This window comes from Lycorma delicatula, chromosome 1 (genome assembly GCF_047948215.1).
Source record: "Lycorma delicatula isolate Av1 chromosome 1, ASM4794821v1, whole genome shotgun sequence".
Taxonomy (NCBI): Eukaryota; Metazoa; Arthropoda; class Insecta; order Hemiptera; family Fulgoridae; genus Lycorma; species Lycorma delicatula.
The window spans coordinates 76,129,723-76,154,173 of record NC_134455.1 but is presented as its reverse complement, the minus strand read 5'-3'; the positions used below and the strand labels follow the sequence as shown (position 1 = coordinate 76,154,173).

At 30.4% G+C, this 24,451-nt stretch overlaps 1 protein-coding gene across 2 annotated transcripts in view; it reads right to left on the bottom strand.

Moving 5' to 3' along the window:
• The window catches only part of LOC142319463 (SET domain-containing protein SmydA-8-like), a 53,597-nt gene extending 32,592 nt beyond the window's left edge, over nt 1–21,005 (bottom strand). For both annotated transcript variants that reach the window (XM_075356779.1, XM_075356787.1), the window contains exons 1-3: nt 20,776–21,005; nt 11,726–11,787; nt 1,411–1,737 (exon numbers count right to left, since the gene is read on the bottom strand). In XM_075356779.1, the coding sequence (XP_075212894.1) occupies nt 1,411–1,737; nt 11,726–11,763 (365 nt within the window). In that variant the 5' untranslated portion in view covers nt 11,764–11,787; nt 20,776–21,005. The remainder of the gene's footprint in view (nt 1–1,410; nt 1,738–11,725; nt 11,788–20,775) is intronic.
• Nucleotides 21,006–24,451: the final 3,446 nt, after the last annotated feature.

The window sequence follows — 24,451 nt, the reverse complement described above, 5'->3', positions numbered from 1 at the left end:
CTTATTCTATATTTTTTTTTTTTTAGGAAGACTAGATTAGTAAATTATAGCAATTTTTTTCTGAAGGAAAAGAGGCTGTTATGTTATATCTTTAACTTGGGTTGGGAAGAGTCATAGAAGAGGGCATTTTCATTCAAACTCTATGAAGTTTCTTCAGCATAGAATCATCAGTCATATGAGCAAAAAAGGTAACATTAGTCCAATAAAAAAGAAATCAGTTTTCACATTTATTAGCTGAACAGCACTACTCAGACTATAGTTAATTTCTTAGGCTAAATGTTGATGAAAATGGATGTACTAAGCGGATTTCTCACCAACCTAGAGCAATTAAGATGCAGACTAATTTATATAAATTTCAAAAAAAGAAATAAAAAGATAAAATTATACCTAGTTAAATAAGAATTTTACTTTGTTTAGTTTACTTTATTTTGTTTAGAAATTCATAAATCAAAGTTTAATTATTTTTTTTTAAATTTATAATACTAACTGTAACAATTTCATTATGGATTATCTATAATAATATTACCTAGACTTATTATCTAATAAGTCTCTAATAAGTCTAATTTTTTTATTATCATAAATAGATAAAATAAGACAGTTCTGATGTCAAATGATAAGCCAAATGATGATGATGTCAAATGTTAAATGAAACGTAAATTAATTGTTGTAATTATATTAAATCCAACTTGACAAAAAAATCTAGTGATAAAGTAAAATAATAAATAAATCTGTTCAACATTATTTACCTCTATTAAAAAATATATGTAGAAATTAAAAAGAAGTGTTCTTATCTTTGTACTTTTTGATTTTACATATATTTGCTGAGGTAAGGATACATCCACTCCTTACATCTAAATCTAACCATCCAACATTCAGTAAATTTGATAAAAGAAAATTTGCAACATGATGCCGTCAATGAATAAGATTTTGAAGAATACTTCTTCAGAATTTTTTTTTATCATGATGTAAAGTAAAAGATTTCAATCAGCTGAGGGAGAATAGTTCTTTGTGAACTGTAAAAAATATGAAATTTACTCCCAAGATTTTATCCCTGGTTAGTGGTAGTTTATTAACCTAGATCATAGAGTTTTCCCCTTATGCTCAAGAAAGCAGGGGAATGTTAGCGAACTAATAACTGTTTTCTACTTCTATTTTTCTATTTATTCACCTAAAATGTAATTTTGATCATAGTAAATCAAATTATACTAATATTAATAATAAAAAAATTATGTAAAGTTAAAAATCTCCAAAATATTTATAACTTATACAGTTTTTCTTAATTATTATTTATAATCTATTAAGCTTCTGGTTATTTTTACTGCTAAGATAATGGTGTACAATTTCTTTTTATAAGAACTTTACAACAAACTTTTTATAAGATTTTTTTATAACAAATTTTAATTCACTTACCTTTCAGGATCACTTTCTTTAACTAATAATACTCTTAAAGGTGTTATACATTCAAATTGAGGAGATGGTGCAGAAGGATCTTCTTGAAGTTGAAAAGTGACTTTCGCTGAACTAAAAACTTTACATTCAGCCTCTGCATGTAAAGGATTCAATCCACATTCAGATGAACAGATGGGCCAACGACACTGAGAACATAAAATTGAGCCATCCACATATGTATAGCAGCCCAGACACAGTAAAGGTGAACATGATTTTGGACCAACAGCAATTGGTAATTCCTCCAGAAATGTTTCACCTGGTTCCAAGTCCCTACTGGCAACTGCATACCTTAAAAAATATATTTAAACTATACAAATATAAGTTATTTAATTTTAAGTTTTACAACGTATAATTTTAAAATGATATTGTAAAATTACACTCATGAACTAAATCCATGTTATGGCTAATTAGAGTAATTTTATCTAGATGTATATAAAAGGCAATGTCGTATGTGTGTTCGCTGTAGACTAAAAAATACTGGACTGATTTACTGGTCTTTTGTAAAATCGTCCAGAGAAGATTTAAAGCTATTGAAATTCTCAATCTGATCAGTAGAAAGAAAGTTAGGGGTATTTTGAACCGACTACTGTGTTTAGAAAGTAGTTTGAATTAAATCCAATAGATAGTGCTGATGATCTGACAATTGGATTTATTTGTATTCTGACTTTTAGTGTGACTTTTCTTCTGAAAGGTTAAATTTTGTGAAGTTCCTTAATGTTTTATAAGTTTGTAAATGTTTAGTATTAATCGTGATGATTTTGCAGCCATATCCTCTTTCCGTTAAAAAGTTATTTTCCACCGACTGCTGTGTTTAGAGAGTGGTTTGAATTAAATCTGAAAGGTAGTGCTGTTGTTTTGACAGTTGGATTTATTTACATTCTAACTTTTATAAAGCGAAAGGTTACATTTTGTAAAGTTTCTTAATGTTCAGATTTTAATATTTTATCAAACTTTCAATTGTGTTCATTTAATGTATATATTGTGGTAATTACATTTATATGTTATTTTAACATTATATTGTTAATATAATTTATTGTTAATGTTAATTTAACATTAATGTTAAATTATGCCTAATTTAACATTGGCAGCAGAACACGGTATAGCAACTCAGATGCGAACTGGCATATAGTGTATGGACGCGCTGATACAATCATCACTACCGCCGCGTAGATGACCGCGCAGTTCTCCACCAGAGCGCCCCACCACCCTCAGACTCGAATAAAAGAGCGTTCACCACGAGAGTGAACGCAATTCATCGTCGACCACCACCTGGAGAAAAACAGGAAGAAGAAGAAGAAGAGGTTCTCTTGCCGGCTCAAGGTGGGCCCTCCCGGCAACATCCCTGCCGGAGTAGCAGTCCTGACCGGCCCGCCGAGGGAGTCGCTGGACGCGGACGCTACCTTCCCGCTCCAGCTCGCTGGGCTTCAATCGCCCTGGCCGGCGGAATCGGTAGCAGTAGCCGGCACAGCGTGGGATCACTCGGGGAGAACCGCCTCGGCCGCGCCGGCGAAGGACGACCGATGCCGACCCGACACTGCGGGGCTGTGGGGGCCACCACTGCCACGCTGTAGTGGGGACCCAACTTCTGGTGAGGGAAAGCCCGGTCGGACTTCAATGGACGGGCCGCAACTCCCCGAATTCGCCGGAGACCAGCTTCCGGATCCAACAGCTCTTCACACAGCTAACGCAAAAAATGGCCCTTTTCAGGGCCACCACAATGTTATGGACCGTCGAAGTCATTCGACGACAACAGCCCTTCTCAGGGTTACCAATTACAACGAGCTGTCGAAGACAATCGACGACAAAGACGTCCCTTTTCAGGGCCACCATAAAGTTAGTAAATGCCACATGCCTTCGAAGCCATTCGGCGACAATATATATATACCCAAATCTAGCAATAGCAAATCATTGCTGGGTCGCCTAATTAAATGAATTTTTTAATTTATAAAAAGCATTTGTATGTATAAGAATCCATACATTATTCAGTTAAATTAATTTGTAAATACTTTTTTATCACTCTGATGCCCTAGAGTGAAGACACCCACCTTGTGATGATTCCAGTCATCCACACCACCCCCTCTATTCCTAGCCATGATGGGCTGGAAGTCATTTTATTGACCCTCAGACACTGATAACATATCACAGTCATCAGCTAGGCCTCTGTCAGGAAGCCACCAATTCAAATGCCTTAACAGATATTTCCGTCAGATTTTAGCTAAGCCTTAGCTTAGACTTCTTCAAACACCTTCACTCTTCTGACCTACTTTGTAATCCTCACAACTATTTACTGAGTTTGAGGAAATGAAACCTCCATGCCTCAGTCTAACACCAAAGAAAAGAAATCACAATTAAATAAACTTTAACTAGTTAGACTGTAATAATCAACTTATAATTAAGTTGAATCTATGTAATATCAAAGGACTCTCTCAAAGTATAAAAAACTGTTGATTGCAACAGCAATAATTTTGACCTGGAGCCATCCCAAGTTCATTTTAAACAAATACATAAAGAAACAGAGCAGGAATTTCTTTCCATCAATATTGAATCATTCTTAGAAGATTTCACTGGAACATCAAACCCCGTCAGCAACTCCTGCAGGGCCAGAAACCTTAGGAGTCTAGGAACTATGCTCCATTCTCTAAGAGTTTTCCAATCATTTTTATAGCACTTAAATTTAATGTAATGAGATTTTGATTCTGTATAGCAAAAGATATAAAATTTTAAACTAAGAAAAGACAAAATTTTGCTGATTTTGTCTTCAACACAGTCATCTTGCAATTTGATACATTTAGACCAACAATCCAACTTTCAATAAATTATTTATCCAACTCTGCAAAATAAGCAGTTGTGTCAACTTTAACCTCATCATTTAAGGTGAATCTTTGTCCAGTGATCCATTTCTTCAGGTTTGAGTCAAGAAAGTAATTGCTGGGAGCAAAATCCAGTGAATACAGTCCATGTGGAAGCACTTTGAAGTTAGGTCATGGAGTTCTGCAGCAACAACCTAAGACATGTTGCAGCAAATTATAGTGAAGAAAAGCACTTTCTTTTTGGCCAGATATGGACATTTAGCCAGAATTACATCTTTCAATCAGCCCAATAGTGAAATGTAATACTCCTCGGCACCACCAGGGCACCACACGACAACTTTATTTACAGATGACTTTATTTGCAAATGAAACCATTTTTTCTTTCTTTGGTGTACTTTCACTTGCTCCCAACCTGTGCTTGGTCTCTGTTGTGTAATGGTGAATCCACATTTCATTTTACTGTTATAAAATGTCATTCTTTTTCTGATTAGGCTTCTATTCTCCTTATTACTTTATTTTTCAGTATGACCCTTCATTTAACCTTCCCCTATTTCCTTCATATATACATTTCAAATATACCCACCCTTTCCTTTTCCCTTTTTCTTATTGTCTTTGACTCACAAACATGCAGAAGTTACCCCAAATATGGCATTTTACAAGATGCTTCTTTAGCTTTATCTTATTTCATGATTGTTTCTTTATGTTAACTGTTTCACAAGCCATTGCTATTGTTACATTATTTTATTCTTACTTATTCATTCTGTTATATTACATAAATATTTATTTACTTGTTCAGTTCTTCCTATTTCATTAGCTTACCCCATCTTCATTACATTTTTTTTCATAACATTCATTTGCATTCCATATTTGTCAGCGCTTTCTAATTTTGAGACCATCTTGAAGATCCTGTTCATCATCTCCCAAAAATTATCAGGTCATCTAGTGTTATAAAATTTATTTTACTTCCTCCTACACTAGTTCCTTCATGTTCTTCAAGAGCATTTTGTTTCATATACATTATATTTCATACCTTATAAAACAACATTTTGTTTTTATATTTACCAAACAATAAGTGTATATTGAACCCACATTATTACTGATTCTTAGTTTATTTATGGCTTCTATTTCAGTTCTGGTTGAACTGTTTGTAGCTCAACTTAATACTTCCCCACAACATAATTCTGAGGTGATGATAGTTTTCCATAAATTCTTAGGTTATTCTCAGGTAGTCCTTTTTTATTTCAAAAGTAACTATTTTTTAGAGCATATTTGAATTAAACACTGATAAATTATTTTCGCTAACATGTTGGTCTCAACTTGGGAAAAGTTATCTTGATTTTCCTAGGGGTTATGGAGAAAGGATACCTGAAGAGGGCCTTGTTAATTACTTTGAGTAGAATTGTTAATCTAGTTTTGTGATTTATCTGCAAGGAGATCACTCCTTCCTTAATACTACAATCTATTCTTTCCCCTTATCCTTGATCTCTTCCTCCAGTTAATATACTTTATAAGCGAATTCCTTATCTGATTCAAAGTCTAGACTTTGAATCAGATAAGGAATTCGCTTATAGGAACTTATCTGATTCAAAGTCTAGACTTTGAATCAGATAAGTTCCTAGCTAGGAACTGGCTTCAAGGAGCACAAAGCTAGCCTCAATGACTAGTTTATAGATCCATGGGCAAAAAGTGACCAGAAATTCTGGTATCACAGTTGGCTACTGACTAGTAGCCAACATGGAGGTAACATTGAAACATTCACTGTATCAGGAAGTGAAGGTTTTGTGTGATGGGAATAATGGTAGCTAACAAAATAATAATAGTTTAAATTGCCAAAATTATGTAGCTTAGAAAATAGAATAGAAATAGAAAACTTGTAATGCAGTAGCGCAGAATACAAACCACATGAATCATTCCTTTCTTAGGAGTCTGGTTAAAATTATAAGCTTATAATCTGATGGTTCTATAATACCTGAAATTTCCCAAAAAGTAGCATCCAGGAAACTGAAGGAAATGTAAATTTGGGATACAGTGCCAACAGCTAAATATGGTTAATAAACTGGTTATCATAGATCAATCCTAGGTATTATTTTTCCTAATCTTGCTGTAAATTGACAGTTCATAGTAGCTGTATTACATCCTAGGTTTGCCAGGCAAGGTTGTTTTATTAATTATAACTCAAATTAACAATATTAACTCCTGAATATTAATAAACCCCTGAAGAGATTTTATTGCTTCTATGACAGCTTTGGCAAATGTAGTTATGTTTGCATTCCTTTTCATTACCATCATTCAATTATAAGAATAATTTGCCTTTGGAGTGCAGTTTGTGATACTGGTTTTCATTAGTTGAAGGTTAATGGCAATAACCAGATTCATACTGTTGTGAGAGGATCTGATGGTCTGGATTGGGTAGTGATTACGAAAGAGAGAAAGAAAAATAAAACAGCACATCAACATTAAAGCTTGTTAAATTTATAATTATACAAGAAACGCAAGAAGAGTTTATGCATCAACTATATTAAGCAAAACAATACATTCACAAAATAAAAAAAAGAACAGGATTTCGAGCACATAATTAACTTACAACACAAAAAACATAGCATGACCAGTCTTACCGAGCACAACATTTTACTTAAAAAATAATCTAATTTTAGTATTTTATATCATATCCGACAATACAGAAACTGTTAGTAAAAACTAAATAAAGTCTTTAGATAACTTAAATCTTGTAAAGAGCTTGACTCGACGATTTAATTACAAAAAACACAATGTACACAGCCCCGAAGCTAACACACCCAAGGCACGAAGAGAATAGACTGACAACAGCTGACATTAGCATTCGCACGCAAGTCAGAATTGTAATAATAAACAAGCTTGGGTTATGTTGTTTATAACACCATTCACTGATTTGTTGACAAACCCTAGCCCCCGTTAATGCGAAATCGGCAAAACTGTGGTTTCTCGAGCAACGTTGTGTCTGCGACCTTTGACCAAAAACTAAACACATACCCTTTCTTGCATTTCTTAACATCTTAATTATTTTTTTCTTTTACTGCACTTTTTCTGATTGCAAAGCAATAATAGTTTCATAATCAATTTTACTGTCAGTAATACTACCTTTTCCTCATCAAGAGAAAGTGTGATGCCTTTCATTGAATGTTTTAATGTCTTACCTTCAAAACCACTTCTGGACATGAGTATAATCAACAATTTCATTACAATACTTTTTTTGTAAAATATTTTCTCTTTTATTCTAGTAAAAGCTCTTGAATTTGTACTCCTTAGATACTTCACAAACAATTTATCTTAGTTGCCTCTATTTAAAAGAAAAACTGGTTTCAACACACTTATTTTCTATGCCTCCAATAAAGTCAACAAAAATATAACTGGTCCTGTAGGCCTTTCTTCTTAAACCATCATCAATCGATTAGAAGTATCAATATCTAAATTATACCTTAATATTCAGAAGTTCACCACAATCAAAACAAAGTTAATGAAGTAATATTGTTGAGTGAATTGTTCTGATCTATTTCTATGATTTTGTTCAATAATTAACTTTACTTTTATTTCTTTAAAAAAATAAATAAATAAAATTAAAATTAAATAAGATTCTGAGATTATAATGGTTTGTTTTGGTGTATGAATATTTTGGGTACATAGATGCAGACAGTTTTTGTTTATTTAATGAACATTATACAAATAAAAATAGTATAATATTAACCTTAATAATATTAAAAGTTATTATTAATGTTAATAATATTAACCATAATCTTAAATTAAAAAAATGAATTTATTAGCAGAAAAACAAACAAACAAAAACTTTTTTTTTTCATTTTTACATTTTTTTTCAACTGATGCAGTGGATTTGTTTAAAAAAAACCGTTCAAAACAGTCAACAGTATTGTAACTTTTTTTATGATTTAAGCTGCAGTTATTTTATTTTTGTGTATTATAAATCATTTTAAATGGTATTCTATAAAAACTTAACATTTTTTATTTTATATAGGCATACTATTTTCTATTTTTATATAATAAAATTAAAACTTTTTCTAATCCTAAATTTTTGTTAATTATTTGTCAGATAAATGTAATACATAGTCATATTTTATAAAATTCACTTAATATGTTTTCCATAGTTGATTTAAATAACCATATTAGGTGAGCTAGAATATTTAATTATAGTATACCTACATTATAAATAAGCCATTAATTCTAAAACCAAAATATATAGCTTACTTTACACTTTCTGCTGAAAGACCCCTCTCAAAATTACCACTTTATTCATTGAGGTTTTACTGAAGATGTATATTAAGTAAATGTACAGCATGTATAATTATACAGTATTTTACTTTGAAATAAAATAACATGCAAAAGCAATATAAGAACTAAAGTTATTTATCAAAAGTTTAATACAGAAATTAACAAAAAATAAATGATACTGGGAGAACAATACACTTGCTTATTATGTGTATATACAGGTACAGGTACACACATACACACACATATATATATATATATATATATATGTATATAAATATATATATATATATTATACAGGTTAATAACATATGGGAACCCATACAATACTTTTCAACTGTTAAACATAGAAAAAGGAAATTTACCTAAAAACGATCTGTTTTTTGGGATGAGACCACCACATCCAAGCATAGGCATGGCATTTAGTATTTATTCACAGCTGGTTTCAAAAGTCTCAAATTAAAAATAAATTGTTTGGATGTAAGCATTTGTTAAATTGCATTTCTTAGTATTTCATTACTGAACAGTTATTTAAGAAGTACTGTAGACCACTTTTGAAACTAGTTATAAAATGGGCACCATTTGTGTTAGGCATGCCATAGCTCAAAGTTTTATATGTCATAATCTTGTTTTTCAGTTTTCTTTAAAATTATGTGTCACAATCATTTCCTTTCCATAAGGGTTAGAGACCACAAATGCTCGGAGTTGGTAGTCTCATACTGTAAGATAGTTCTTTTCAGTGTAAGAATATCTACTAAATTTAATTTTTCTATGTTAAACATTCTATGTTAACCTTGAACAGTTATTTAAGAGTTCCCATATATACATACAGAATAATCATAAATGATAGGTTGGGTTTCAGTAGCTACAAAAAGGGCATTATAAATATTTTGAGAAATCATGTTAGCATAAACCCTCAACCCCAAATTTTGTGTAACAGCCATTTTAATCAATGCACCAGTCTCTGTGTTATTACTTAGGTGTGTTTCTTTTTTGTTTAAGAAAAAGCACAGTGTATTATGTTATATATGCCACTAAACTCACTGAACTAAAACATTTGAATGGACTGAAATCAATAATTTAATTAAATGTTCATTTCAATATGTGAAAAGGAGCACCATATAGAAATAATATTTATAGTTAAATTGGTTCTTAGAAAGCCAAAAAAAATGAAAAACAAATTTTTTAGACAATCTCCACTCAGAAGTTCTAATAAATCCATTGCTGATCAAAGCTTCCAGTTACAAATTCCAAAAAAAAATCAATTTATTATAAAGTTTTATGTAAAAGATTAAGTTCTATGTAAAAGCAGTTTTATACATAAAAAACTAAGCTTTTAAATGAAATAAAACTTCATATATATTTCACTTTCTTGTGGACACAATAACTGATGTAATTTTGCACTGAACACTTTCTAATTGATACATAAAATATAATCACCCAAAATCTTGTTCGAGTTTATTAATGGGCAAAATCGGACCATGAGGGTGGAAGTGGGAGGCTTTTTCAAAAAAACAAAATATCGCTATAAGTTTCTTATTAAGTAAAACATCAAATTCATTTAAAGTTCCTACTATTTGTTTGTTTTAGGGAAAAGGCCCTAAAACTTATTTAAGTAAAGTTCCTTGATATCACCAACCATTGGCCAGGGGGGGGGGGGGGTGGAAAAAATGGGGTTTCGAAAACAAAAAAAAAACATACCTCCCTTAATAAGCACAATACTGAATCAATTTAAAGTGGTCATTAGTCCTCTAAATATTACCTAAAACTTTTGTCTGAAACAAATTTTGATATATGGCAAGGGATGACCAAAATGTTACTGGAATTGTAAGAAGATGGCGCTTGTTGTATGCTAAACATGTGAAACATTTTTTCACGTGCAATCATTGTCAAATTGAGTAAATTTGAAGTTTTTCTTAACTTTAAGGTGGAAATTTCTTTTATTCCCTACTTAGCACTGATGGAATCTACCTCTACCTTACGGCATGCCGAAAGGGATTTTTTTATTTGCTGTAGAGTCTATTAATAGAAATGATTATCTTATATGTTAAATGATTATTGCTGAACTCAAAAATATATATTGAATTTATTTTTAATGAGATATTCCACCCCCCATACTTTAATGCAATTTTTAGACAGGCTTTGAATGAAAAGTTTGCAGATAGATGGATAAGCAGACAAAGCTGTATATCCTGACCGCTAAGAAATCTGGACCTAACCCCTTGTGATTTTTTTTTGAGGGTATACATTAAAAACATTGTTTACTTGCAAAAAATTATTTAACCTGAATTATTTAAAGGAAAAATTAGGAAGCAAATACAATTATAACTGAAAGTATGTTATAACATGTATGGGCAGAATCAATTGGACATTTGCTGAGTGAAGAAGGGCAAGTATATTGAAATTCATGGGTTATGTAACAAAATTATTGAGAAGGATAATTTGATAAAAAAAAAACATTATTAATTTTATTTAATTCATGTCTTAAACCAAATTATTCTTCTATGACCCTGTATATTTAATTAACTATAATTTAAAGGATTAACAACCAAATAGGATGTTTAAACAATTTTTTTAATGTGTAAATAATGCATATAGTTTGCTCTATCGTTCACTCCTAATAAAATTTAGGAAAATAAAATAGAATTTACCGTAGGTTAGATGTTAATATTGGACATCAAATTAATAGGGCCATTCATAATCATACTCTTTAGATGACTAATTCACTTCATTCACCTCATATAAAAAACTCATGCCATTTAGTTTTCCTTCATTTTCTCTTTTCTTTGTTCATCCATGTCAAAATATTTTATTAATCAATAATTAGTTGTTTTACATTTATATATATATATATATATATATATATATATATATATAAAATCATATGTAGTATTTACATTTTTTTCATACCTAACAAAACAAAGTAGACTTTTAACTGTTTATAAAAAAATTGGTAGTCATAAATCAACTAATAGAAAATAATATATAATTTTTAATTTACCATTTAGTTTATTTGACTGTGTCTATATTTTGAAGGATATAATTGTTATTAGGAAAAGAAATACACTGTATTAGTAATTTAATTGTAGTTTAATATTTGTCACTTGGATATTGGAACATTCATAACAAATAAAACTATTTTGTAACTCATGCATCCATCACAACAGCATCAATCTGAAGAAACAGGTTACATTAATTCAAATCCTTACCTTCCTACTTTATCATTTCTTTCCACTTTAAAAGACATTTTCAATGAAAATTCACCAGAAACCTAAATAGTTAAAATATTAATGAAAAAAATAAATAAATGCAACACATATTATATGTTTATATTTATAAATAAATAGAGATATATTTTATGACGTAACTGATATATTTAAATGCATCTCTATAGGCATGTTTAAGTATGTGTGTGTATATTTATATATATATATATGAGCCTTTGTATTAACGTAAAAAAATTTTTGATCAGCATGATAAAATGTGATAACACTTTTTTAAGAAATAAAAAATTATTTATTAACGTTTCGTTTTTAAATTACTTCAAAATTATTCTTTCAAAAAAATGTTTCAGAATCAATTATGAATCTACTTCACCAGTAGGCCAGTTGCTTTGTAAATGATAACTTAACTGTTGAAGGAGTTATATAATTAGCTCCACAAGTGTATGATATGAAGAGACTTTAAACATTTTAAGAATTTTAATTATTTATGTTCCAGTATGAGAACAGCATTTTAAAATATCTTTATGCAATGTGGACACTGTGAAGATTGTTTTCTTGTGAAATGTGAACTTTGTCCTTATTCCTTATTTTACAATTATGAACAATTTTAATCTTTCTTAATACATGCACAGAATTTCCAGAAATCTTTTCATAGTTATTCCATAGCTCCTTCATTATGTTGTTAACTGATTACCAAACTCCATTTATATGCAATTCAATATATTTTTAACAAATCAAAAATAGGAAAAACAGATTAAGAGCAAATAAAAATAAGAAATAAAAAATATTTGAGCAATTTAGATGCTGCTTTATTATAGCGATCTACTATTAGACGTGACATAAATTCATTAACAAGTACCAAAAAAATACAGCCAAGGATTAAATACAAAAATTGGGTCAATTTGTATAAATATAATATAGAATCAGAAATATATGTTAAGACTCAGGTTTCATTTGCTCCTTTTTTATTAAAAGGAGGAACTTTAAAATTGATTAATGGAGGACTTTTAAATTTTAAAATAAAAATTTTCACTTTTTTCTTACTCTTTATTCATTCTCACTTTTTAGGTAGATTTTATAAGAAAGCTACCTGTTGTACCATGATTCAACTTCTGGAAAATTTTGACATAAATTTTTACATTTTGCATTTCACATCCCCCAGACCCCAAAACCATCGTCAGTTCAAAAGTTTATATGTACATTTATATATATATATATATTTCACTTTCTTGTGGACACAATAACTGCAGTATTTTGTGCCAATCACTTTCAAATTAATACGTAAAATATAGCGACCCAAAATCTCGGTCGTGTTTGTTAATGGGCAAAATTGGACAATGGAAATGAGGGAGCTTTTTCAAAAAAACAAATTATCGCTATAACTTTCTTATTAAGTAAAATATTAAATTCATTTAAAGTTCCTACTATTTTTTGGATAAGGGCCTAAAACTTATCTAAGTAAAGGTTTTGATATCACCAACCATTGGCCCAGGTGGTGGAAAAAATGGGAGTTTCAAAGACTAAAAAAATCATAGCTCCCTTAATAGGCACAGTATCGAATAGGTTTAAAGCAAATATGACACCAATCAATCAGAAATTGAATTGCAACATTTTGATGATATTTTAGCTTCGAAACATATACAAGTTAAAGAAGTTTTGTATGTTATAGAATCCAAATTGCAATATTTAATAAATAATAGTCAAAAATCACCTAATCGAGAATTTAGTTCAAACACAACATTTAAATAAACACAACCCATTAATATACCTTTATTTAGAGGTGTGTTAGAGTGGCAGCACTATTTTAATACATTTATTGATTTAGTACATAATAGAGATGAATTATCTAATATTCAAAAATTACACTATTTACATTCCTCTTTGAAGGATGAAGCCTTAGCTATCATTAAAAATCTGCCAATAACAAATGAAAATTATGTTAATGCTCTAGAATTATTAAAAATACAAGTTCATAACAATTGCATTTCATAATGCTGAGTGCATTTTAAGGTCAGATTCTATAAAAAGAGAATCCGTGGATACTTATCCAATTTTATTAATGAAATTTCCTCATATGTGAATTCGCTTGAAGCAAAGAAACTTCCTGTAAACAAATATAAATTTATTGTCATCCAGCTTCTAACATCAAAACTGGACTACAAAACCTCAAGATTATGGAAAGAAAAGTTGTCAAAACAAAGGTTTCCCACTTTTAAAGACTTTATCTAATTTCTTAATTCCAGATGATAACTTCTACAAAATATTAATAATGCATTCACTTCAAACAAGCAAGTGAAACCAGAAAACGAAACAAAAAGAGGACAGCATTATAAGAATTCAACCAAAGCTTTTAACAAATGCTTTACCTTGAATGATAACAAGCAATTTAAAGAAAGTAATGTCAGTTTTTATTCAAAATTTAAGTCTAAACAATGTTTATCTTGTAATTCAAACCATCATTTACAATAATGTAAAGAATTTTTAAATTTATCCATCAATGAATGCAGAGACTTTTTGAGGCATAATAATTGTTGTTTTATTTATTTAAATAAAGGACATACTATTAATGAGTGTTACTCAAAAAATGTATTTATAATTTGTACTAAAAAACATATATGGACAGAATTTATCGTTCTAATTTAGATGGCAATAAGCCGGAAGGTAATATTTATTATTCATTTAATAATCAGTCAAACGAAAATATATTTTTATCAACAGCCATATGTAACACCAACGATATATGAAGTGCGACAATAAAGTAATGAGACTGATTTTTCTTTGCAATTTGTGGCAACCCTGCAGCTTGCGTAGGCACACCATCTTTGACCTTGGTCTATAAGCTACTTCTAGTCCAAGCGGCACATTGATGCAACTGCTCAGTCGTGAGTTGTGCTGTACTAAGTGAACACGTGTTTGTGTCTCTCGTCACAGAAATGAAACCACAAAATATTGCGCAACGGTATGCCATTTCTTTTTGCGTTAAATTGGGTGAAAACGCGACGACAACTTATGGTAAGCTTCAGAAGGCTTTTGGAGAGGAGGTTATGTCAAGAGCTCAAGTTTTTCGGTGCCATAAAATTTTTAGTGAAGGCAGAACGAATGTTGAAGATGAAGACCGCAGTGGACGACCATCAACCTCACGGACAGATGTCAATTTGACCAGGGTGCGTGAAATTGTACGATCTGATCGAAGATTATCCGTGAAAATGATTGCAGAAGAACTCAACATCAATCGAGAAACGGTTCGTCTAATATTAACTTAAGATCTTGGTATGAGAAAAATTTGTGCAAAAATGGTACCCAAAAATCTTACACAACAGTGAGAAACACGGAAAAATGTGGCAGCCAATCTGTTAGAGCAAACGGAAATCAATCCAGATTTGTTGAGCCGTGTTATCACTGGTGATGAAGGTTGTTTTTTTCAATACGATCCAGAGACAAAACGCCAAAGTTCGCAATGGTGTTCAAAGCTCGCATGTCAAAGTCAAAAATGAAATGCATGCTTGTGTGCTTCTTCGATTCCAAGGGAATTGTTCATAAAGAGTGGGTGCCTCCTGAACAAACAGTTAACCAATATTTCTACAAAGAAATTTTAGAAAGACTTCGTAAACGAGTTCTTCGTGTCCGTGCCATCATTGCTGATAATTGGATTCTGCATCACGATAATGCGCCATCCCATACTGCTCTGTCAGTACAGCAATTTTTAACCTCAAAACAAATTTCAGTACTACCACAGCCACCTTATTCACCAGATATCGGTCCGTGCGACTTTTTTCTATTTCTAAGAGTCAAAATGGCGGTCAAGGGACACCATTTTCAAACAACACAAGATGTCCAAAAAGCTGTGACGAGGGTCTTGGAGGATATTACAGAAGATGAGTTCTAGAAATGTTACCATCAATGGCAGAAGCGCTGGAATAAGTGTGTGCAATCAGAGGGGAACTACTTTGAAGGAGACAACACTAAACATGACTAAAACGGTAAGCAAAATATTTTTTCATATCAGTCTCATTACTTTATTGTCGCACCTCGAATATGGTAATCACCATTCATGTAGAATCTTATTAGATTCTGGTAGCCAGGCAACTTTTTGCTCATATAAATTTGGCCGAAAATTAGGACTTAAAATTTATTTAAAATGATCTCTCCATTTCAGGCATAAATAACTCATTATCTCAATTCAGATACAATGTTACACTTTACATTCTCGATATAAGAAATTTTCATTAAAGTGCAATGTGCTGTTTTATTTGATGTATCAGACAGCCTTCCATCAACCACATTTGACATTTCTAATCTTAATCTTCCTTTTAATATATTTCTAGCAGATCCCAAATTCAACATAGCAAATAACACTGGCACACTGATTAGAGCTCAATTCTATTTGAGTTTTATCTTGCTTGGGAAATTCATTCGAAATTCCAGAGATCCTATTATTCAGGAAACTAAATTAAGATATATACTTAGTGGTTGCCTTCCCAGTAATGTTAAGGGCAACAATACTTTCACATCTTTTCTTGCTTGTAACACTCATAATAATCTCTCAACTATAATTGAGAATTTCTGGAAAATTGAAGAAATTAGTACTCTACATGTGAAAAACATTTTCAATCCAACACTACTCAAAATAATCAAGACAAATTTGTTGTGTCATTAACACACAAAGATAATAACATTCAACTAGGTGATTCTTTGTTAATGCTAAAAATAGATTCTTATCTTTATAAAGAAAACTAATCAAAAATGCCAACCTTAAAAATAACTACTTCACTTTCATTCAGAAGCATTTAGAATTAGGTCACATGTCATTACTAAATTCCAATGATTTGTTAATTAACAGATCGATTGTATGCTATTTATCCCACCATCCAGTATTCAATCCTTCTAGTCTAACTACAGTCACACTACAGTGTCTTTGACAGTTCAGCTAAACCACTAATGGCCTATCCCTTAATGATACTTTATTAGTCAGACCTGTAGTCTAACAAGACCTATTTTCCATATTGCTTAGATTCAGAATCAATAATTACATCATTACTTCTGACATAGCTAAAATGTATCGTCTGGTAAACCTAGTGGTAAATGTTAAACCTAGTGATTCAAGTTTGCAACGTATTCTTTGGCGTGATTCTCCAGATCAAGAAATAAAACATTTCGCATTACGAACCATAACGTATGGGATCACACCATATTTAGCCAGTAGATTTCTAATTCAAATAGCGAATGAGAATAATTTTCCCCAAGCCTTTAAGGCCATTTGAAATGATTTTTATGTTGATGATCTCATAACACATTCAGATAACTTAAATGAGGTTATTCAATTGAAAATTTATGTTTCTAAATCATTACAACATGGTTTTCCACTCCATAATGGTTTTCCAGTAATAGTAGTACCATTTCTTCTTCTGAACACAATTCTCCCATTCCTTCAAATCAAGAACAGAATTTATGTAATTTAGGAGTACTTTGGAATAATTCTTCAGAGATGCTACTTTTTCAAATTATTCTAATGATTCTAAAAAGCACACTAAAAGAAATAATCTGTCCATTATAGCAGGTTTGTTCAATCCTTTGGGACTCATTGGTCCTACTGTCTTCTCACATAAACATTTTATGCAATTGTTGTAGCAACTTAAAATTAATTGGGACAAAATACTACCCAACACATTACTAACACACTTGCTCAATTTGTACAACCAGTTATATTTGATTGAATCAATTAAAATAAATTGTTCCATCAAACCTAACATTGATAGTAGAATTAATTCTATTCAAATACATGGATTCTCCAATGCCTCTATACAAGGTTATGGCTATTGCATTTACATACGAATTGTATATGCCAACCATTCAATTTGATCTAATTTACTTTGTTCTAAATCAAAATTAGCACCCTTAAAACAAATTACACTACCAAGACTTGAACTTTGTGGTTGTTTACTACTTAGTTGTTTATTATTAAAGGTAGTTACTGCCTTAAACATACATTTTGATGAGATAACTTATACACAGATTCTACAACAGCACTTAGATGGACAACCATCTAAGTGAAAATTATTTGTCAGCAATAGAATTTCTGAGATTCAGAAAAATACTTCAAATGCTAATTGGCATTATGTCAAATTCTCTGATAATCCAGCAGACATATTGTTTAGAGGTTGTACATCAAGTAAATTACTTGACATGTTATTTTGGGGCATGGTTCTCAATGGCTTTTACAATCTTCTTTCCATTGGCCAAAAGATAATAATATTACTTTTAATAAGGTAATATGAATTCTGAAAATTTAATAGAAAAATGGCAAAATATAGTAACATCATTTTTATCTACTGTTGTATTCGATTACACAAAACAAACTTCTTCACTACATACTTAATTTGCACATTTAGTTTCTGTTTTTGATTTTTTCATAATGCTAAAGCAATTAAAACGAATCATTGGTTTCCTAACTACAAAGTAATTAAATCATACTCTTAACTTATTTTATTCAACAATAACAACACATGCATTTTAGTAACAAAATAAATAATCTTAAAAACAATCAAACTATTTCTAATCATAGCAGACTTATACCACTTGACCCATTTCTGAATAATTTAGGCTTACTTTGAGAAGGAGGCAGATTACAACACTCTGTATTACTTTACCATGTTAAACATCCTCTTATTTTACATCCAAATGCAATTATTACAAAACTGATTATTAATGCTGAGCACTCATATCATCTTTTGCATTTGGGTGTTCAATTAACACATCATTCTTTATGTCAGAAATATTGAATTATAAATGGTAAAAGAATTATTTATTCTAATTTAGATATTGATTTTTTTTTGTAAACTGAAGAAAATTCTTTTGAGATGCACTTCTGCAGAATTGAAAAGAGTCATTTCATTTATATTAATTTTTGTTTCAAAAACTTATAAAAAAGCCTTTTTTTAGTTATAACATATTTAGATGAACAAAATCTTATAAAAAGTATGATATTTGCAATTTTCCTTCCCCCTCCCAAAAAGAAACCCTTAAAAAAGCGATACTTTCTAAACATGAGAGATGTATATATGTAAATTTTATATATATATATATATATATATCATAATGAGATACATTTTTAGAAAGAATAGTAACTTGTGATGAGACATAGATCCATCACTATTTGCCAGAAACCAAGTAGCAAAGTACACATGGAAGTATTTATCATTCTATAACCTAATTAGGTAAAATTGAAGACCCATCTATGAGCCAGTAAAGTAATGCTAAGTAGCTGAATTCTTGAAGTCCAGTTTTTTTAATTTTTGGAAGGACAGTGATTGAAAATAAAGTGAAGTCTTTGATACTGAAAAATTAGTGATTTAGAGAGAAGAGGACTTTTAGAGGGCTTCTTCTTTAGGATAATACTTGTCAATATATTATATATATCTTTTAAAAACAATAAAAAATTAGGCCGAAAGGCTTTATTATATCCTCTTATTGTTCACACCTTGCCCCATCACTTGTTTCCTAATTTTTTCTATGATTCAAAGAATCATTATGTGGAATGAGATTTCTCAGCAATGAAGAAGCAGAACCAAATAGGCACTTACTTATTTTAAAACAAAACATTCTTTGCTCTTATGCAAAAAACTATAAGAAAGGGTGAGTTATATATGATTGTATTTAGGAATTATGTGGAAGAATACATCAATTGTTAAATTTAATGGTTATTGGTTAAAGTACATTAAGAGTCTTTTGTTTTTTTAGTTATTGAATAATCCTTGTGTATATGAATATATATATACTTTTTCTGAAAATTCAAATAATTTAATAATATATTGACTGCTTCGTTAATGTAAATCACCATGAAATATAAATCAACAAAACACTCTTAATTGATAAAACACTTTTTTGAATGTTAGTAAACTTTTCTGTCCAGTACTGGAATTATGCAATACTTAAAGCGCGATATCTTCCTGTATATATATATATATATAGGGTGTGTGTGCATATGAAGCTGGTTTCTTTGTGATTGCTTGGCAACTATAAGCTGTATCTTATGCATGTTTTCATGTTTTATGCTGGTTGAATTTGGTGTAAATAAGTGTATGAACTGTACTGAGCCTTAGATTACAATTTTCAGCATTCTTAACATCAATTTTAATTTAGAATAGGGACTTCAACCATTATTCTAAAGGAAAAGCTGTTTTTATGGTTTATTAACAAGCATATACTATTTTTTTTTAAATTAAGGAAAAAATAAAAGAAACTGGAATATTGTAAACAGGCTACTGTAAACTGTTTATGGATTTCAGGAAGTACAATCAAACATAATTGAAACAACTCTTGAAGGAAACTTTTCTTCATAATCTTGATGAGGATTTTCTTTTTAGTGATAGGTAATAACAGTAATCCAGAGGAAGAGTGAGTGAATAATCTAATTAACTAAATGATAATATAGCATAAAATGGCTATGTATATACTATATTAAGAAATGTTTGCAAGAGTGTTCATAATAATTACAATTCAATTATTAAAACCAGTTCGGTAAATTTAAAATCCTCATAAACTGTGTTTTTTTTCATATTCTGTAAAAGAACTTAAAAGTATCTTTAAAAACCCTACATTTGAGCTATGCAATTAAAAAACTATTAATATTGGTATTTCAGTTTTAAGTATCACTTTGTTTATGAAAATTATTCTTTAAAGAAGTAATTGAATAATAATATAGACAACAAATGTAAATTAACTGAAATGGATTTAAATAAGGAGATTAGAGTTTAGATAGTACCAAAGAAAATTTTATAATAAAATTTCTTTGTTATATTAGAATGGTTTATTAATTTTTTTTAATTTATTTCAGTTCCTATTGAGCTATATCATATTTCGGACGCAGTAAGTACTCTTAATATCATATCACTGTATCATGTGATTCAAAAACTAAATCAAATACAATCAGACGAATAAGCAAACTTTTTAATTACTGTGATAAATATTTTATTTAAGCTCCTAAATTAATTTAAAAAAGAATTTTAATTATCGAATAGGTACATTAAATTACTTACCGCGTTAATTAAACAAAGCAGCAACCCAGCAACGCATTTAACCGACGACTCGACACTACTGAACGAACGTTGTCGAATATGCTAGAGAAAACAGTAAACAAGCAACCTAATTTTAAACTTCCATCAGTTGCCAGAAAGAAATACAGTCCACAATCACGTTACAAAGCTTTTATTTATTTTGAACAAACTAAAGAAACAATCGAGAGTACAATAAAAAAACAAACTTGAGTACGCTCACTTGTGTCCTGCGTGTGGAAGTTATACGTCTATTAATTTCTACCAGTAAAAAAGTATAAAAGATATAATAAGTTATATGATACATTTTTTTTTATCATCTTATCTGTATCCATACACAAAAGGTAATAAACAAAATTGAAAAATTTAATCCAACTGCGTTCTTTAAAATATTGGGTTGGTTTTTTTTAAGATATATTTATTATCATTAATTACAAATCCATGTACTATAATCTAATACGTAATCAAAATGTTTTCATGCCAGGTAATTTATTTTTGAAAAATGATATAAAATATTTTACTTAATGTAATATTTATTTTCCTCGTAATTTTTAATAAATGACAAAATTTCTTTCAAATGTAAACGTAAGTTTTATTAACATGTGACTAGGATTTTTTTCCGATTGGAGGAAATCGTTAAAGATGAGAAGCTGTTTCATCGAAAACTAATAGTTTTCCGCTGCAAAAATAACTATTGGAAATGACTGGAGAAATAATTTTTTTTATTTTTATGATATATCAAATATAAATATATATACGCGAGTATAGAGGTGTTCATAAAGTAAAGCAACCCTTAAAAGTATCTTTAAATCTATAATATCTCTAAATAACTGCACAACAATGAAACAACAAACAAAAGAATTTTTTAAATACCACTATTGGGATGCACGTACGCCACGTTTGAAATAAGCCATGAAAAATTTTTAATGGGCGCCATTTTCATTAGGATTGTCGTTTTTTAATGGCAAAAATTTGTTTCAGTACTCTTTAAAATAATTTTTCACAATCATACCCTTTCTAATTAAATGTCTGTGTTGCCCTCATGGATACTTGCAATGTGATGGTTTCATGCCAAAAAAATAGATCGTTTCAAGTAAGCAGCATATGCTGTTTCATTTTTCTATGTTTACAGTTGAAAAATTATTTAAGGGTTTCCCTACTTAATAATTAAACATTAGGTATATGTACGTTATAACGTAACGTAGGTATTGTCGTGTGTGTTCACTTTTAAATTTATAATATTTTGAAAAAAAAATCGGGCATCATTACTTTCAGCGATAGTGTAATATCATTGATTATTTTTTTAATGTAAACAGACAAGAATTATCATTAAAACGTACTAGTGATGATGTAAACATAATACTGGCCAAAGTTTCAGAGCATAAATCTAGACTAGAAATAACAGATGTTGCATGGCTTGTACTATATTTAAAGGTATCGAGTCAATATCAGTTGAAATTGGCTAAATTGAGAGAAAAGAAAGACAAATTGCGTATACCATTTAGAAGTTGAGAAATTCATCAGAATCAAACAGTCCCACAGACAAAATCTATGATTTGGAATGTAAAAACATCACAATTAGATAAACCTAGAAATGTTATTGTAGGGTTTCAAACAGATAGATTAAATAAACCTACAAAGAATGCGTCAGAATTTGATTCGTGTAACGTTAAAAATATTAAAGTATTCTTAAATTCAAACTGTTATCCATATGAAGATTTAGAGGGGGATTGAATGTTGATGTACAAGATGTTTGTCGAGTTTAAACAATCTTATTATAAATTGACCGATTCACCATATACATTTTCACATTATAAAAACAAATATCCCTTGTACGTGATTGATTGTTCACGACAAGATGAATCGATAAAAATGGATGTTATTGATTTGAAAATTAATATTGAAGTTGAAGAAAATTTTAAACCCAATACAACCACATATTGTTTATTAATGTATGAAAATATAGTAGCTTACTCACCATTAAACGGCAAAGTAATTAAACAACCTTCATAATTAGTTTATTTCATGAACTATTATTTATTTTTTTTTGTAGTAAGAATTGTGCTTAATACACGCTTTCGTGGTGAAAAATTAACTACAAAGAATCTTCTTTAATGTATTGAATAATTTACTTACATACGGGTGTAAATTGTTGGGGGGGGGGGGGAGATTACAGCAGTATGTAAGGTTGTGGTAGGGGAGAGATTCTTTAATGTATTGTATAATTTACTCAGCTACTGCTTAAAAGCGGTGGGGGGGAGGGAATTCAAGCAGAAACTGAGGTTTCTATAATACTGATAAATATCTAAAAACCACTTCAGTTTTTTTTTTTTTTATTACATTTTTTGTAAGGGGTTCGATGGATCAACCAACGCAGTCACTGTTACTGTATGTGCGAAGCGACTGACTGCACCTCCTCCGGTTACTTAACAAAAGCATAAAATAAAAGTAATTAAAATTTTGTTAAAAATGAGAAACAAACCACGGCCACCTCCTAGTGGTGTTTGTCTGGTAATGCTAAGAGCAGGGCAAAATACATTTTTATCCATACGAAGTACAGGTAACCAGTTATAACTAATATTTTTAAGATGGTGGCTGACTGTTTTGAAGCCCATTCTTAGTAATCTAAGAATGTAATGTAAAAATGTTTCAGTTATTATACAGACCAAACTGTTGTTCTGAAGAGATTACAATACACAGATAGTTTAAATAAATTGAACAGGCATTAATCTTTATTTATCATTATTATTCTCATAAACATGATTTTAATGAACAGATAGGGTTCCAGAAGGCATAGTCTCCAGGCTAATCGGAAGGACAAGTGAAGGGAGCCCTAACCGGCTAAACATGGTATGGTGACTTGTATGGTTGGTGAATCACTAGCTAAACAGCTAGTTACGATACCACAGATAAACGATACTGTGTAGAATTGAAAATATGGCATTAAATGTTAACTTAATAGCTCATCAAAAACATTGATTTTTTGCCAAACAATTTGATGAGAACACAGATTTAAGAAACTACATACTTAACTTACAGTTTATGTGTGGTATGTATTTCAAAGTACAAATTTAAATGAAGAGGATTATTTATTTTGTGATGAGCTATCAACACAAACTACTGCTGATGAAATATTCAAAAAGCTGGATGATTTCTTTATAGAAAATGGACTAGAGTGAGAGCATTCTATTGACTTCTCTTCTGATAGTGCTCAAACTATTACAAGAAAATTTGAAGGTGCTATCACCAAAGTAAAATCAATTAAAGAGAAGTGTACACTCACTGCATCATCCACGCAGAAGCATTAAAAACTATAAAACGGATGTCTGAACGAACATGTTCTCCAGGCCATCGAGGTGCCACTGGGTTGGTCTAGTGGTGAACGCGTCTTCCCAAATCGGCTGATTTGGAAGTCGAGAGTTCCAGCATTCAAGTCCTAGTAAACCCAGTTATTTTTACACGGATTTGAATACTAGATCGTGGATAACGGTGTTATTTGGTGGTTGGGTTTCAATTAACCACACATCTCAGGAATGGTCGAACTGAGAATGTACAAAACTACACTTCATTTACACTCATACATATCATCCTCATTCATCCTCTGAAGAATTATCTAAACGGCAGTTACCAGAGGCTAAACAGGAAAAAGAAAGAAAAGGCC